Source organism: Jaculus jaculus, chromosome 1 (genome assembly GCF_020740685.1).
Source record: "Jaculus jaculus isolate mJacJac1 chromosome 1, mJacJac1.mat.Y.cur, whole genome shotgun sequence".
NCBI lineage: Eukaryota > Metazoa > Chordata > Mammalia > Rodentia > Dipodidae > Jaculus > Jaculus jaculus.
This window is the reverse complement of record NC_059102.1, coordinates 331,367,417-331,386,391: the sequence shown is the minus strand read 5'-3', so window position 1 is coordinate 331,386,391 and position 18,975 is coordinate 331,367,417. Positions and strand designations below refer to the sequence as shown.

Genomic DNA, 18,975 nt, shown 5'->3' with positions numbered 1-18,975 from the left:
CTATGGCTTAATTCACAACTTTAAATTACTAATGCTTACTATAATGAGGTAAGTATTGGTGATAAAACAGCTAAAAATCTACTAAATTACTCCAGTGGTCTAGGCAAAGAAAACAGAGACTCAAGACTACAGTGACAGCAACTGGATAGGTTCTGCAAGTAGAACTGAGAGCTACAGATTAAAAGTAAGAGATATGAGAATGCAAAAATCTAGGAAGATTCTACGTGGCCCTACACAACTGCACTGGCCTTCTGTCCCTGCAGCCCAGAGCACTTTGTGCTGTCCACTCAGCATCCTACCTTCTAGCTATCTCTCTTCAACTAACTTTAAATCACTTTAAGTCACATTTGAGTACAAATGCTTTGTAGAGCATCTTCTGTTTTCCCACCAAAGAAAAAGGTTTCAAAAGTTCTAGTGGGACAAGGTGGTAACTATAAAATTACTTTAAACATTTCCAGTTAAGTCTGAATTAAAATATTCTAGAACTTAAGTAAAAATGTTTCCATTAAAAAATACAAATTTATACACACACACTCCATGCCCATTTTTGGTAAGGAACACAAATTGAGAAAACTGGATTCATTATGGCCCTCTGCAGTAGCAGAGGAAAGCCAGAGATGGCAACATGTTAGCATAGGAAGATGAGTGCACTGACATGACCAGCAACTGCAGTGACCCAGGGAATGACCCCATGACCACATCAGTAACAGCATGTGTTCACTCAAGAAGGGTTACACATAGGTGACACTTCCCTGGCATGGCAGTCACAGCATCTGTCACAGGGAGAATTGCTACAAACATCCTCTGGGTGAAGTGTCAGTTGGCCTCACTGACAGACTCAGAAGGGAAAGCTGATGAATTTTCCAAAGAGAAGAAAGAAATGTTCCAAACTCAGGAAGAGACAGGGCAGTCCCATCAAGGGTCCCCTTTCCTCCCCCAGTGCCACCTGCTGGTTGCCCAGCTTCTCAGACATGTGATCACTTCTGATGCTGGGTCACCCAAGGTTCTCCTGATTCTTCCAAATCTAGACCCCAGTCCCTACATCCACCTAGCAGCTACATCACCTTCCCCAGGGCCTCCTTGGTGAGTCGCCTGGTGGCCAGGTGGCTCCTTCCAAGATGCATGGGAGAGGATGAGTCTATGGAGGAGGGGTCTTCTATTATCTGAATTCAACAAACTACTGACATCTCTGATGTACAGTGATAGAACAGGAGTCAGCTGAAGGCAAGTATGCACCCAGGGTCCAGATTCTGAAAGGGAAAAGAAATTAAACCTTCCATTCTTTGCTGCTGCTTCATGTCTACTAACTAAGCTTATCAGTTCATGAGAAGGAAATACATTAACAACTCAGTAGCCACATGAACACTGGGTATCCTAAAATCGATAATGCAGATAATGTTAATATCTATTAAACTGTTTGCCTTACCTACCCAAATTATCTGCCATCCTACTAAAGAGCTCATTACACACTATGAAATATTCATTTAGTATTTAAATAGCCACAGGACATTGACAACTTACCTCTTCTAATGCAAATAAGCTCATGTACTCCACAGGTCCTCTCTCCACCTGTTAAAAAAAAAATTAATAGTTTAAAAATGCAGAAAATAGCCTGAGCTTGACTATTTCAAACAACCATGTTAAGTTAGCACCTCAGCATGCTCCTGAGAACAAGTTCTAGTTACTTATTTATTTACTAATATTTGAGATAGGGCATCATGTATCCCAGGCTAGCCTTGAACTCACTATATAGCCTGAGGATGACTTTGAACTTCTGATATTCCTGCTTCCATCTTCCAACTAGGTTAGAGTTGTGTATCACTACCACCAGTTTACCCTGTTTATGTGGTACTGGGGAATGAAACCAGGGCTCCCAGCACAATGCGAGGCAAACACTCTACCAACTGAGGTACATACTCTGTCCCCACCACCACCAATTCTTTTCTATAAAGTAAATATGGCAGCCAACATTTTCCCAAATGACCTGGAATTAAGGCTCTCTGTGGTTCTGGAGTGGGAATGCTCCAGTCAGGTGCGTGTCTCTGACACACTGCGCCAAAGCAGACCCCACATCAGTCCCTCCTAAGCACTTCTCCCAGACATAAGGAAGAAAGCACTTGCATTTATCTGAGCCCCTTGTGCACAGGCCGGCTACCGTGAAAGGCCAACCCTATAGTCACTGTTTGTATTATTAGCTATAGCCCTGAAGTGAAGTGTGATCCGCTACCCATTTTTTTTCAAAATCTATTTTTGATTTTTTTTGTTTTGTGAAGCAGGGTCTCACACTAGCCCAGGCTGAACTGGAATGGAATGGTCTGTAGCCCAGGCTGGCCTCAAACTTACAGTGATCATCCTACCTCAGCTTTCCAAGTGCTGGAATTAAAGGTGTGTGCCATCACACCCTACTATTCTCTTCAAAATTTTTAAGATAATAAATTTAATAACATGATTTTAAAAAAACTAACATACATACCCTTAAAAAAACTTATTTCATTGAAAGAGCTTCTTTTTCAATGCAATTTTTTAAATCTCTATGTACTAGGCAGTAAAATACAAATACTGAAGTATGCATACATCTACACAGCCCTGTGCAATTAGCTATCAAAACATGTGCTCCTCAGAGAAGCAAGCACTCTCCTGAGTTGTCTATTTATAAAACTAAAACAAACAGAATTGCTGAGTAGAGATCTTGTTCTTGCTACTTTCAGTAGGTTTGTACAATGAATCCACTGTATTACTATGAATTCCTTTACAGTGCTGTACAGAATTCTACTGTTTGAATATACATATGCATACACACATCTGTGAATATGCATACATGAATTTCAGTGTATAAGCATCTGAGCTGGCCTGGGTTTGGATTTACATAGTTTCATTATAAAGCTATGTATACATGCCCCTTTGCTACCCACATGCATGCTTTTCTTATGGATACATAGCCCGGAAAACTGCTAGGGGTTATGGGCAAAGTGTGTGTTGAGCAAGATACTGCCAATTGATGGAAGTTTATTGCACATATACACAACAGAATAATACAGACTCTAAAAAGAATGCTCTACCACTTACAACGGTATGGATGAAGGCTGGTAACTGTGAGCAAAATAAGCCAGGCACAGAAAGACAAATAATACACAACCTCACTTATCTGTGAGCTCTAGAGAAGTCACCTTGTGGCTGTTACCACAGGCTAGAGTGGAAGCAGAAAAGGGAGGTGCTAGCCAGCCAGAAAGGAGGGATCGGTTTCAGTGATCTACTGTACAGCATGGTGATCACGGGTAATAATCTAATATATTCATGGAAAATGCTGACAGTACATTTTAAATCATCTCATCACAAAAAATAGTTAATGCTGTAAGGTGACAGGAATGTGATCTTGACTGGATCATTCCACATTCACTACACATATTACAACAACATAGCAAAGCACAGAAGCATATACTGATCAGTCTTGTTCAAAAATAAGTTTAGGGAACTTCCAGTCAAAACGATGAATTAGGACCCATACTAGAATATCAGGAAGGAAAGGAGGCAAGATTTTGAGGTGCCTGTACCAGAGGGATCTGTTGAACACCGACCCAACTGAGGGGATAAGGGGGTGCATAGATTCCTACACACTGCAGCAAAGGTGGGGCACAAACAGGCAATCTACCTGTTTCTCAGAAGTTGCATGGCTGGGGTGCATTGATGACTGCCTAATCCTCACATGGGCCTGGATGACCTGGACCATGAGCAGCACAGATGGGGCACTGGGAATGGGGCTTGTGCAGGCAAGTAGACCGCCCTCCAGGAGCACACAGGCTGGCGGTCGGGAAGCTGGGACCACCAGTCTGCCTGACCACCACATACCACACACAACCTGACCTGAACCTGAGCACAAGCAGGTGGTAGACCAGATCTCCACATGCCACAGAAGAGAGCGCAGGCAAGGCCTTGGCCTGACCTCCACAAGCACAGTGGTCTTCAGCACAGCCGCAGTACCTCCTACATTCTCAGTGAGGGCAGGGCAGGGTCACCAACAGACACCCAGACCATCCTCACAGTGACATGAGCCAGACAACCTCCTGTGTATTGTGATTAAGGCCCAGCCCCAAAAGCAGGACAACCCCGGAGCCTGCCACCAGCAACTGAGGTCAGTCCCACAACCAAGGGCCAAAAAGTGAGCAGTATGGGGAAACATGACCCTATTTGGCCATGAACTTGGCTAGGCTTCCCAGAGTCTCACAGAACCAATAAGAAACAGTACACACAAGGAAGACCCTATCCAGATTCAAGGGCACCAAACCCAAACCTGCAAATACAATGCCATGTGGATACAATGGCATCACACTCCCATCTGGATCAAACCTGAACAGAAAACACTCATCCCACAAGAACCACTAATCTACTACATCCTTAACAAAACCAGACATTGCTGTTGAGATAGGCTAACCCCAGTGCAAACAAACAACACAAGCCAGCAAGTCAAGAGACTGTCTCCAATCATGCCTAGTCGTGCAGTGGAAGCCTCTAATGAGATCACAGGAGACACTCCAGGTGCAGAATCCCCAAATGAAAGCAGGATACAGATGTGAAAGAAATGGAATGAGACCATGAACAACAGGATGACAGAATTGTAAGAAAATAGTCAAAAAAAAAAAACAATTACATAAATGAAATGCAAGAGAACCAGCAACAAAAACACAAGTTCTTATTACCCATCTCAACATAACTGAAGAAAATAAGAGAGATTTCAATAAACACACTGAGGGTTAGTCAATCAACAGATGAGCTCAACAGTCAGTGGAATGAGATTAATGAGGACGTGATCAAATGTTAAGAATGAATTCCAAAAAACAAGAAGAAAGCTAAACCTGAACCTGAAAAGGGAACTCAATAAAGGTTCACTGATGGAGAAAAATGCAATGAAAAACAAAAATAAAAAGGCCTTTTCAGAAGCCTCCCTAGAAAGTCTCACTAACAGAACAGATCATGTGGACAACAAATCTCAGAACTTGAAGACAAGACAGAGGAAATGAGTAGAAATCCAAAAGCTATAAGTTCAAAAAAATCATAAATAGAAGATGACAGAAATGTGGGCTACCCTTAAAAAAAAAAGTATCTGGATCATGGGTACTGTGATAGTTAAGGTGTTGTCAATTTGATCTGTTTAGTAATCCACAGAAATCCCTTTAGGGTGGGTCTCAGAGGTTGCTTCAACTAAAGGAGGAAGTCCTTCCCCAGAGTGGGTGGCCGGCTCAAAAGGGGGCTTGATATAAGGAAGCTCTGGGTAAAAAGCGCCCCTTCCTTCCTTCCACTTGGCTGCCAGAGCTGCTTGCTGCCTTCCAGTGTGGATTGAAGACCAGCAAGGACTGAAGACCAGCATCAACTGAAGACCGCATGGATGGAAACCCAGCGGCTCCTCAGGAAGCCTCCAGGCTTTCCGGTACCATTTGAAGTGCCGGGTCGGGACAGCTGAGGCATCTGGCCACGTGGACTGAGCAGCTACCAGGTTCCATGATTCTTGGACCTGCAACTGCTATTGGACTACTGTAAACTAATCTAATAAATTCCCTTTTTAAAATAATTCATTCTAGCAGTTCTGTTCCTCTTGAGAACCCTGACTAATACAGGTATAAAAGAAGAGGAATAAGTAAAAGCAGGCCAAAGGCATAAAGAGCATCTTCAACAAAATTATTGAAGGAAATTTCCCACCTCTCACAAAAGAGACCCATCCTGATACTGAGAGACCAAGGAGAGGTAATGTGCTGCTTCTGTGACCTCGCTTAGTGGCTGGACAGTGGCGCTGCCATTTAAAATCAGACAGCCATTTTGACTCAGATGAGGAACTAGCTGACTAATGTGCTAGTTTTGCTTCTATATCCATGCTTGCTTAGCTATAGCCCCCCCCCCCAATTCCTGGGAAGCCTCCACTTCAAGGACATTCCAGAGATACCTAGCCATGGAGGCTCCAGCCTCTTGTAAAAGATAAGTTCTGCAAACAGCTCTAGCAATCGATTCCGCAAACAAGTTACTACCTAAGATAAGTAGGCTGGAGTTCCCACGCACACCCTCTCTGAAATTCCTGCACACGACCTCTTAGAACCAATCATTTTAAAAGTCGCAATATGATGTAACCTTTCCTTTATAAACCCCTTTCCTCCGAGGGTCGGGCTCTCTCCCTCACTACCGCTGTGCCAGACTGTGGGGACAGAGCCCAAGCCTAGGCTTACAATAAAGAAACCTGCTGCTTTTACATTCAAGTGTCTAGGCTTTTGTGGTGGTTCTCTGGGTGACTCCTGGGCAACTGGGGAACTTGGCTCCTGGTCAGGGGTCTTGGCACAACAATATAAAAAGCTCACAGAACACCAAAGGGCAAATCCAAAGAAGAAACTCTCCATAACACATTAGAGTTAAAATTCTAACCAATGAAAACAGAGTGCTAAAAGCAGAGAAAAACTGCTTGTTATATAAAAAGGTAATCTGATTGAAATTAACCCTGGTTTTTCAATGGAAACTCTAAAAGTCAGAAGGGATTGGAATGGAGTACTCCAAAGCTTTAAAAACTATGGCTGAGCTGGAGAGATGGGTCAGTGGTCAAAGACCCTTGCTTGCAAAGCCTGATGGCCTGGGTTCAGTTCTCCACAAAATACACATTCTTTTCAGCAACTCAAGGAACCTTCTCTATAGTTAATCATATATTAGGACATAAAGCATGCCTCCACAAATTTAGGAAACCTGCCATAACTCTTTGCATCACATCTGACCACAATGCATTAAAGCTAGAAATTATCAAAAGAGAACAAAAAAACATACCAGTTATGCAGACTGAACAACACACTACTAGAGTGGGTCATCAAAGAAATCAAAAGTGAAATCAAAATTTTTCTAGAAATAAATGATAATTTAAACACAACATGGGCTGGAGAGATGGCTTAGCGGTTAAGCGCTTGCCTGTGAAGCCTAAGGACCCCGGTTCGAGGCTCGGTTCCCCAGGTTCCACATTAGCCAGATGCACAAGGGGGCGCACGCATCTGGAGTTCGTTTGCAGAGGCTGGAAGCCCTGGCGCGCCCATTCTCTCTCTCTCCCTCTATCTGTCTTTCTCTCTGTGTCTGTCGCTCTCAAATAAATAAATAAATAAATAACATTTAAACACAACAAACCAGAATTTATAAGACACAATGAAGGCAATCCTAAGAGGAAAATGTATAAAACTAAATGCCTTGATAACAAACTCAGAGAGATCACAAAATAATAACTTAAACCACCACCTTTAAAAAAAAAAAAGGGCTGGAGAGATGGCTTAGCAGTTGAGCACTTGCCTGTGAAGCCTAAGGACCCCGGTTCAAGGCTCGGTTCTCCAGGTCCCACATTAGCCAGATGCACAAGGGGGTGCACACGTCTGGAGTTCGTTTGCAGTGGCTGGAGGCCCTGGAGCGCCCATTCTCTCTCTCTCCCTCTATCTGTATTTCTCTCTGTGTCTGTCACTCTCAAAAGAATAAAAAAAAAAAAGGAAGGAAGAATCTAATCCTAAAAGTTCCAAATGGAAGCCAAGCATGGTGGTACACACCTTAAACTCAGCACGGGGAGGCAGAGGTAGGAGGATTATGTGAGTTCAAGGCCACCCTGAGACTCCATAGTAAATTCCAGGTCAGCCTGGGCTAGAGTGAGACCCTACCTCAAAAAAACAAAAAGAAAAGAGTTCCAGATGGAAAGAAAATGATAAGATCAGAGCAGAAATTAATAAAACTATTTTTTAAACTTTTGATTGACAACTTCCACAAGTATAGACAATGAACCATAGTAATTCCCTCCCCTCCCTACTTCCCCTTCACAAATCCACTCTCCATTATATACCTTCCCCCTCTCAGTCTCTTTTTTATTTTGATGTTATCATCTTTTCCTCCTATAATGAGGGTTCTGGGTAGGTACTACCAGCCACTATGAGGTCACAGGCACGCAGACCATTTTGTGTCTGAAGAATGAATGCACTGTATAACAGTCCTACCCTTCTTTTGGCTCGTACATTCTTTCCACCACCTCTTTCACAATGGACCCTGGAAATGGGCCTTGGAAAGTGTGATAGAGATGTTTCAGTGCTGAACACTCATCTGTCACTTCTCAGCACTGTGATGACTTTTCAGTCATCCCAGAGGTCATTGCCATCTGATAAAAGAAACTTCTGTAACCAAAAGTGAGAGTACCATTAATATATGGTTATGAGCATTAAGAAAAGTGCTTACAGATTTTTATTTCAGAGACTTCTGGTTAAGGTGGCAGCCTAGGAACCATGCCAAAGCAGCCTAAGGGAGAAAAAGCCAAAAAAAAAAAAAAAAGAAAAAGAAAAAGAAAAAGAAAGAAAAAAAAATACACTCTCCTACTAAAAAGTGAGGTGTATAAGAAATTACCAATGGCAATAGAGAAGTAGGAGAGATCCAGAGCATACGGAGCCCACATAGGCAGCAGAAACACCTCCAGCAGTGGCGACACAGGTCCGCAGGGCCACAGCTGCAAGGCTCAACTTGAGCCACAGGAAAAGCCAGGTGAGGGGATTTTCCACTCACGCTGGAGCTCTTCGCAAACTCAAGAAATATGGAGAACCGCAGAGAACAATGGAGGATCACGTGGACCAGCAGGAGAGCTAGAGCCACCATCCACAGCCTTCCTTCCCCCACTGCCAGCGCAAGCATCAGCCAGCACCAGAGACCAGGGGAAGGGAGCTCACAGCACCCAGCACCAGCAACCAGAGCAGCGACCCAGCCAGCCTACTTGAACCAGCAGTGCACCAAAGAGGAAACCAAGCAGGAGCGCAGCATAACTGAGACCAAAATCATCCCAAAAGGTAACTGGGATTACATCAGGTCAGTACCCACCAAATAAGCCTGGTATATAGACCTGAACAGGAAATGCTAATTGCACCTTCCATATCAGGATAAATTATATGCTAAATCTAATGGATGGTCAGATTTGCCATTCTTAAATAAGCTATATTTTGAGTTTGTTATTTGTTGCTTCTTGATTTAGAGTGGCTTTGCTTCCTCTTCTGTTGTACATTAGGGAAGGGTCTCACTTGGTCACAAGCTGACTTGGAACCTCAACACACCAGAAATCTTAACCGGCTTGTTGACAGAAAAGTACTTACAGGGCAGTTTGGTGAGCATCATATATGCATTTAGCCAGGCTCTAGCAGGCATTAAATCCATGAAGCTCATGACCTCCCCTGACATAGGCATTTGACTAGGTTTTAAGTCTTGGGCATGTATTCCCTCCTGTTGAGCAGACCTCCACACCCATTACAGAGTAGCTGGTTTCCCCCATAACAGATGTGGCACTATTATACCCATTGGTTCTTTTGGCCTGGCTGGTCAAACTTAAGGCTTGCAGTGTCCACTATTGTTTATCTCCACTGAGGACTTCTCTCTCTCCCATGAAGCTACATGCAGCAGTTTTTCCAGCTTCCTGTTAGATAGTCTACCCAGAGGAGGCTTTCAGCTCAGCTCCAGCAAGATTTTTCATTGACCTTGCAGCCCAAGCATGTGGAGTCTTCAGCAATAGGATCATACCATGTATTCCTGGTGGGAAACCAAGAATATCAACAATGGCCTGCAATGTTTGGGGGACATCAGTGACCTCCCTGGCCAACAACTCACTGGAAGGTACCCATCCCTGGCACTGAAATTTTTCTAGTAACAATCTATGGCTTCTGGGTGTGTCATTATGCAAAAAAGTAGTTTTCCATAGAGCTTATCCATAGCATCTTAAATTTTGATTAACCGGCCTCCCACCCTTCTTTTACAGTCTCTTCCCCTGACCTCACTTGGGCTTTTCCACCACGAGTAATCTGTTCATCTACTTACATATATACAGTACCATCGCCTTAAGTCCTCCCCTGTACTCCCTCCCTTATAGCCCCTTTCTAGCTTACTGGTCTCTGCTACCAATTTTTACTCCAAGTCACACCAAAGTCCAAGCATCTGTAGCTAGGATCCACATGAGAGAGAACATATGGTGTTTGCTTTCTGGGCCTGGGTTACCTCACTTAGTATAATTCTTTCCAGATCCATCTGTTTCCCTGCAAATTCCATAACTTCATTTTTCTTTACCACAATAGAACTCCATTGTATAAATGTACCATATCTTTATCATCTACTCATCAGTTGAGGGACATCTAGGCTGGTTCCATTTCCTAGCTATTGTAAATAGAGTGACAATAAACATGGATGTGCAAGTATCTCCAAGGCAGCGAGAAGAGTCCTTAGAGTGTATGCCTAGTTGGGGCACAGCTGGGTCATACAGTAAATGTATTTTTAGCTGCCTCAGGAATCTTCACACTGATTTCTACAATGGCTGTATCAGTTTAAATTCCCATCAACAGTGTAGAAGGGTTCCCCTTTTCCACATCATTACCAGCATTTATTGTCATTTGTTGTCTTGATGATAGCCATTCTCACAGGAGTGAGATGGAATCTCAAAGTATTTTTCATTTGCATTTCCCTGTTGGCTAAAGATGTAGAACATTTTTTAGATGTTTACATGTCATTTGCATTTCTTTCTTTGAGAACTCTCTATTTAGTTCCATAGTCCATTCTTTCTTTTTTTGAGGCAAACCCAAGACTTTTGTTTTTGTTTATGTGAGAGAGTGACAATATATGTCAGAGAGTGAGAATAAGACAGGGAGACAGAGAGAATTGGCATGCCAGGGCCTCCAGGTGCTGCAGTCCCACTCCAGACACATGTGCCACCTTGTGTGCATGTGTGACCTTGTGTGTATGTGTGACCTTGTGTTTCTGCACAGCCAAACATGACTCCTTAGGCTTTGTAGGCATGCACCTTAATTACCATGCTATCTCTTCATCTCCATAGTCCATTCTTTACTTGAATTGTTTGATTTCTTTTTACTTATGTTTTTGTGTTCTTTGTATATCTAGGATATTAATTCTCTGATAGCTGGATAGCTGGCAAAATTTTTCTCCCATTCTGTAGGTTGCCTCTTTGCTCTATTCACACAGTCATCTGCTGTACAAAAGCTTTTTAATTTCATAAAGTCCCAGTGGTTGATTAGTAGTTTTATTTTCTGAATAACTGGGGTTATATTCAGAAAGTTGTTGCCAATGCCAGTATGTTTTTTCTCAAGCAGTTTCTGAGTTTCAGATCTGCTATTAAGGTCTTTCATCCATTTAGAGTTGATTCTTGTACATAGAGATATGGATCTATAGTTGTTCTACACATAGATATCCAGTTTTCCCAGCACCATTTGTTAAAGAGGCTGTCTTTTTTCCAATGAATATTTTTTGGCATTTTTTGTCAAAAATCAGATGGCTAAAACTGTCTGGACATACATCTAGGTCCTCTATTGTGGTCCATTGATCTATGTGTCTGTTTTCATGCCACTACTATGCTGTCTTTGTTGCTATGGCTCTATAATATAGCTTAAAACCAGGTATGATGATACCACCAGCTTTAATTTTGTTGCTCAAAATTGTTTTAGATATTTGAGGTCCTTTGTGCTTCCAAATTAATGTCAGGATTGTTTTTCCTATTTCTGTGAAGAATGCCATTGAAATTATGATGAGGATTGCTTTAAATGTTTGGATTGCTTTTGGTAAGATTGACATTTTCACAATACTGATTCTTCCAATCCAAGAACATGGAATGTCTTTCTATTTTCTAGTGTTTTCTGCAATTTCTCTCTGAGGTATTTTAGTTTTCATTGTACAGATCCTTCACTTCCTTAATTAGATTCATTCCAACATACTTTTTTTTTTTGAGGCAATTGTGAATGGGAATGGTTCCCTGATTTCAGCCTCAGCATGTTTGTTGTTAGTATATAGGAAGGCCACAGCTTTCTTTTTTGTTTTTTTTTTTTGTTTAATTTTGTATCTTGCTACATTCCTACAAGTGCTGATCTAACAGTTTGCTGGAAGAATCTTTAGGGTCCTTTATGTATAGAAACTTCTTACCTGCAAAGAGTGGTCATTTGATCTCTTCCTTTCCAATTTGTATCCCTTTTATGTGTCTCTCTTCCCTTATTACTATAGCTAAGAATTCCAATACAACGTTAAATAAAAGTGGGGACAGTGGACACTATTGTCTTGTTCCTAATTTTAGTGGAAAAACTTCCAAGTTTTTCCCCATTTAGTATTATGTTGGCTGTAGGTTTGTCATAAATAGCCATTGTTACGTTGAGATATGTTCCTTCTATCCCCAGTTTCTTTAGGACCTTTACCATGAAGGATGTTAGATTTTGTTAAATGCCTTTTCTGCATTCAGATGATCATGTGAATTTTGTCATTTCATTTATACAATATATTACATTTATTGATTTGCGTATGTTGAATCATCCCTACATTTCTGGGACAAAGCCTACTTGGTCAGGGTGAATGATCATTCTGATAAATTCTTGGATTCTATTTGACAATTGTTTTGGAGAATTTTTGCACTGATGTTCATAAGGGAGATTGATCTGCAATTTTATTATGTCATTGTCTGTTATTGATATCAGGGTAATGCTGGCTTTGTATAATTATTTCAATTTTCCTGTATTTGTGAAGGTTTGCTTTGTGTCCTAATATATGGTCTATTTTAGAGAATGTTCCATATGCAGCTGAAAAGAATGTATATTGTGCAGCATTTGGATAAAATGTTCTGTAGATCCATTTATTCTATGACCTTCCTTAATCCTGATGTTTGTTTACTTTTTGCCAGGAAGGCAGGTCATTTGATGAGAGTGGGATATTGTAGTCATTCACTAAAATTTTGTCTGATGTTATCTGTGACCTTAAGTCTAATGATATTTGATGAAACTGGGAACCCCCATGTTACATGCATATATGTTTAGAACTACAATGTACTCCTGTTGGAGTATTCCTTTAATCCATATAAAATGACCTACTTGGGCTGGAGAGACGGCTTAGCGGTTAAGCGCTTGCCTGTGAAGCCTAAGGACCCCGGTTCGAGGCTCGGTTCCCCAGGTCCCACATTAGCCAGATGCACAAGGGGACGCACACATCTGGAGTTCGTTTGCAGAGGCTGGAAGCCCTGGCGCACCCATTCTCTCTCTCTCCCTCTATCTGTCTTTCTCTCTGTGTCTGTTGCTCTCAAATAAACAAATAAATAATTTTAAAAAAATTTTAAATGACCTACTTTATCTTTCTTAAACTAATGTTGGTTTGAAGTCTATCCTATCATATATTAGGAGAACACCTGCTTCTTTTCTGGGCCCATTTTCTTGAAATACCATTGACCACCCTTTCACCCTAAGATAGTGTATGTCTCTAACAGAAAGGTGTGTTTCTTGGAGGCAACAAACAGAAGGATCCTGCCTTTTAACCCAGCCTGCAAGCCTGTGTCTTCTAGTTGGGGCATTAAAGCCATTGAACTTGAATTATTATTGAAAGATGTGCATTTATTCTTGCCATTCTTCTTTTGTAGTTCTTCCTGTTTTTCCTTTAGTTTCTCATATTAACTATTATTTGAGTATGGTTTATTTTTTCCAGTTTCCTTATGTGTATGCTTTTCTTTCTCTTCAGCATGAAGGAACCCTTTCAGATCTTTTCTGTACACTGGTTTAGTGGTCATATATTCCTTTAGCCTGCTTTTGTTGTGGAATGTCCTTATTTCTCCATCAATTTGGATGGATAGCTTTGCTGGATAAAATAATCTTGGTTGACAGTTGTTATCTTTCAGAACTGGAATATATCATTCCAAGCCCTTCTAGCTTTTAAACTTTGTGTTGAGTAATCTGCTGTTATCCTGATGTGCTTGTCTTTATATGTGAATTGATTTTATTCTCTAACTGCTTTCAATATATTTTCTTTGGTTTGTGTGTTTAGTAGTTTAATTATAATCTGGCAGTAAGAGGTTCTTTCATATTTTATCTGCTTGGCATTCAAAAGGTTTCCTGTATCTGTATTGAAATATCTTTCACTATTGGTGGGGGAGGGGGTCTTTCTATGATTTTGTGGAAAATATTTACTATACCTTTGGAGTGAAATTCTTCTCCTTCCACTATACCCTGAATTCTTGCATTTGATCTCTACATAGTGTCTTGAATGTCTTGATATTCTCATTCATACCTTCCTATTAGTTTGTCTTTCTCTTTGTTGGACTGTACGACTCTACCACCATGTCTTCTAGTTTAGATATTATGCCTTCTCCTTCATCCATTCTACTGGTGAGACTTTCTACAGAGTTTTCTATTTGACCTTCTCTGTTCCGCATTTCTACTATTTCTGGTTGGTATTCTTTTCATTATTTCTATTTCCTTAGTCTTGTACTGATGTCATTTCCTGAAGTTGGTTTCCAGTGCTCTCTTGGGATGCCTTCAGGAGTTTGTTTACGTCCATTCTTTTGATTTCTTTGAACATAGATATAATCGCTTTTTAACTCTTTGTCAGGCATTTCATCTAAATTAGTTTCACTAGAAGGCATTTCTGATGGATTTATAATTTTTGGTGGAATTGTATTGTCTGGACTTGATTTTTTGTGTTTCTTGTATTGTAATATACAGATTTTTACATCTTGAGCTAACTTAATGCTTCGAGTTCCTAATTATCTGCAGTATTCTTAGATGTGTAAATCCAACTTTACATAGCTTCAGGGTAGGAGCTTAAGGTGCAATGTATGGCTCTGATACTACTCCCAAAGTAACAGCAGAAGTGAGTGACCCCAGGCATTAAGTTTGCCTGCTATGCAAGTATTCTAGCAGGCTGGGTGGAGCAAATTACTGACAAATCATAAAATTCAACTAAGCAATATATACATTCAATCAAAACCAGCATGGAGTATTTTATGCAAGAGTGGGAATTAAAAGAAACAATTTAGCCAGGGGTGTGGTGGCATACACCTTTAATCCCAGCACTTGGGAGGCAGAGACAGGAGGATCACAGTGACTTTGAGGTCACCCTGAGACTACAGAGTGAATTCCAGGTCAGCCTGAGCTAGAGTGAGACCCTACCTCAATAAAAAAAAAAAAAAAAGAAAGAAAGAAAGGAAAGAAAAGAGAAGAGAAGAAACAATCTACTAAAGTCAAAGTCACTAAGGATGTGTGTTGCCCCATACTCTTAGTGCCATCAATTGGGAGACTAAGATTTCTGGTCTGAAATGGATTCCAGATCAGCCTGGGGCCAAGTGAGACCCTGTTCTCAAGAATGAAAGACTTAAAAAACAAAGACCCTACAAATCAGGAAATATCAAAGGCAATAAGTCAACAAAATACAGCTTATTTTAGAATGGTAAAGCCCACCAAGAATACATCAATCAAATAACTCACAACCTGTCCTGACATGGAAGGTTAAAATTAGTACCTGGCTTTGTGGAAGTAGGCCCTGTTCCCTTTTGGGATGGCTTCCAATCCCACCAATGCTGAGTGCCCACCTCAATCCCTCTCTGTTGCGCTGTGGACTCGGTTAGGCTGCTTGGGTCCCTGGATCTGGTGTTCTGATCAGCTGTGCTGAGTGCTGGGTGGCTAGGGTGGTTCGCATCACTGGCAGTTGAGGGAAGAGGGTCTGTCTGGAGTTGTACCAGAGCTGCTCAGCTGGTCCTGTTTGTGTTCTGCTTCAACAGCTGCTCAGGTGGTCCCTATCTTCTTCAGGTTTCCTGACTTTGTGAGGAGGCTGATGTGAGTGGAAAATCCCTTCACCTGCAGCTCAAACAGAGCCAGGCAGCCATGCAGACCAACACTGCAGCAGAAGCCAATTCTGGGTTGCTGGTGGCCTGCTTGTTAGTTCTGTTTCTCCTGCTTCTCTGCTGAGATTGATAATTCCTTATACACCTTCACTTTTCGGTAGAAGAGTGTATTTTGCTGGTTTTCTGTTTATTTACTCCAATAGGCTGCTTTGGCAAGGCTAATACGCCACCGTCTTACCCAGAAGTAAAGAAAACTATTTTTAAAGTGATAAAAACAAAGAGCTTGTTCTTTAAAACAATAAACAAGATTGATAAATCCCCTGGCCAATTTGATCAAAAGAAAAAAAGAAGTATCAAATTAACAAGATTAAAAATAAAAATTGAGGGCTGGAGAGATTGCTTAGTGGTTAAGGTGCTTGCCTGAGATGCCTAAGGACTCATGCTCGACTCTCCAGATTCTACATAAGCCAGATGCACAAAGCAACACAAGCATTTAAGATCACACACGTGCACAAGGGGGCGTATGCATCTGCAATTTGAGCGCAGTGGCGGGAGGCCCTGGCACACCAATTCTCTCTTCTTGCTCTCACTCTCTCATTTAAAAAAAAATGCTGGTCTGTTGGGCTTGTCTCAAAAAATGAATAAAATAACAATGGAGAGGTCACAACTGACACCAACAAAACTGGAAGAATCTCCCAGACATATTTCTAAAACTTGTACCACAAAAATGGATAACCTGGAAGAAATGGATGAATTCCTAGACACATACCACCTATCAAAATTAAAGCCAGAACAGATAAATTACCTAAACATATTATATCCAATGAGATTAAAAATGTAATTAAAAATCTCCCATCAATAAAAAGTCCAGGGCAGATGAATTCTTGCCCATATACTACCAAACTTTCATCACAGAAATAAAACCACTTTTTCTAAAATAATTTCACACAATTGGAAAAAGGGAATTATTCCTGAACTCCTTCTGCAAAACCAGCATTACTCTAATACCTAAACCACACCCAGACAAAACAAGAAAATTATAGACCAATATCCCTGATGAACCCAGATGTGAAAATTCTCAATAAAATCCTTGCAAACACAACTCAAGAACACATCAAAGGACATTATGACCTTGATCAATCAGGCTTCATTCTAGGTATACAGGATGGTTCAACATAAGGAAATCTATAAATATGTATAAGTTTATTTATGCTGTGTATTACAAGAACCACATGATCATTTCAATAGATGCAGAGAAAAATACAGCATCACTTCATGATCAAAACACTGAAGAGGGGTTGGAGAGATGGCTTAGCACTAAGGTGCTTCTCTGCAAAGCCTAAGGATCTAGGTTTGTTTTCCCAGTACCCACATAAGCCAAATGTACATGTTGGCGCATATGTCTGGAGTTCATTTGCAGTGGCTAGAGGCCCTGGTATGCCAATTCTCTATCTGTGTGTGCGCTCTCTCACTCTCTCTCTCTCTCAAATAAATAAATTTTGAAATACTGAAGAGACTAGTGATAAAGCATATCTCAACATAATAAAGGGTATGTGTGTGTATATGTGTGTGTGTGTATATATATATATGTAAAAAACACTATATATATAAAAAGCACTATATATATTTATATATATATAACACTATATATGTGTATATATACATATATTTCACTTAAAACCCAAATCATACTAAATGGGGAAAAGTTTGAAGAGCTCCCATTAAGATCAGAAACAAGACAGGGGTGCCAAATCTCACCACTGCTATTCAAAGAGTACTAGAAGTCCTAGCCCAAGCAATAAGACAAGAGAAGGAAATAAAAAGAATAAAAATTTGAAAGGAAGAAGTCAAAGTAACCCTATTCACAGTGACATGATTCTATACATAAGTGACCCAAAAGACTCTACCAAGAAACTGCTAACGGTGGTAAATTCAGCAAAGTGGCAGGATATAAAATCAACACACAAGAATCAATAGCCTTCATACATACCAGACAAATGTACAGAGAAATAGATAGCCAAAGCTCCCCCATTTTCAATAGCCACAAAAAAATTAAGTATCTTGGAATATCACTACCCAAGAAAGTGTAAGACCTATACAACAAAAACATAAAAACACCAAGAAAAGAAATTCAGGTCACAAGAAGATGAATAGATTTCCCATGCTCATGGATTAGAAAAATTAATATTGTGAAAATGGCCATTCTACCAAAAGCAACATATAAATTCAATGCAATACCAATAGAAATTCCAGAAATAGGGCTGGAGAGATGGTTGGCTCAGTGGTTAAGGTGCTTATCTACAAAGCCTAATGACTGAGTTTGATTCCCTAGTACCTACTTAAAGTTAGATGCACAAATTGGTACATGTGTCTGGAGTTCGTTTTCACTGGCTTGAGGCCCTGCCGTGCCCATTCTCTCTGTCTCTGTCTGTCTGTCTGTCTCTCTCTCTCTTCCCTTGCAAATAAATAGATAAAACAAAAAGTACTCCACTTCTACTTCACAGATATGTGATCAACCATTTTGATTGACACTATATTCACAATAGCTAGAACTGGAATCAACCCTGATGACAATCAACTGATAAACTGATAATGCAGATATAGTATATATTCACAGTGGAATTCTACTCAGCAGAAAGGAAAAACAAAATAATGAAATTCACAGGAAAATGGATGGACCTAGCACACATCATTCTAAGCAAGGTCATGCATACTAAGAAAGACAAACACCGCATGTTTTCTCTCATATGTGGCCCCTAAAGTAGACTAGCTGAAAAGGAATTGAAGCATTAGGATTATGGGTCAAAAAGTAGAATGAGACTTCCGGTTAAGATGGCAGTGTAGTACCACACCAAAGCAGCCTAGGGGGGAAAAAGACAAAAAAAAAAAAAAAAAAACCTCAGCAAAATACACACTCTTACTAAAAAGCGAGGTGTATAGGAAATTGAAATGGCAGCAGAGAAGTAGGAGAGATCCAGAGCACCCAGACCCACACGGTCTGGCAGAAGCTGCTCCGTCCGCACACCAGACCAGGCGGCAGGGCTCAGCTTGAGCCGCAGGAAAAGCCAGATGAGGGGATTTTCCACTCACACTGGAGCTCTCTGCAAACTCTAGACACATGAAGGGAGAGCGGCAGTGAACAATGGAGGAGCAGATCACAAGGTAGAAGAACACGGGGAGCAGCGAGAGAACCAGAGCAGTTGCGGCTCCCTGCTCTCCCCCACGCCTGAGCCCAGCTCCAGCAAACAGAGCAGCGGTCCTGGGACCCGGCCACACTAACCTGAGCCAACAGCGGACCAAAGCAGGGGTAGAGGTAAATGAGATTACACCAGGGAAGGGTCTCACCTGGTCACAAGCTGACTTGGAACCCT

At 41.1% G+C, this 18,975-nt stretch overlaps 1 protein-coding gene across 4 annotated transcripts in view; it reads right to left on the bottom strand.

Moving 5' to 3' along the window:
- Syt14 (synaptotagmin 14) overlaps nucleotides 1-18,975 on the bottom strand; it is a 222,330-nt gene that overhangs the window by 184,816 nt on the left and 18,539 nt on the right. For all 4 annotated transcript variants that reach the window (XM_045142202.1, XM_045142203.1, XM_045142205.1 and 1 more), the window contains exon 2: nucleotides 1,522-1,569. In XM_045142202.1, coding sequence (XP_044998137.1) covers nucleotides 1,522-1,569 — 48 coding nt within the window. The remainder of the gene's footprint in view (nucleotides 1-1,521; nucleotides 1,570-18,975) is intronic.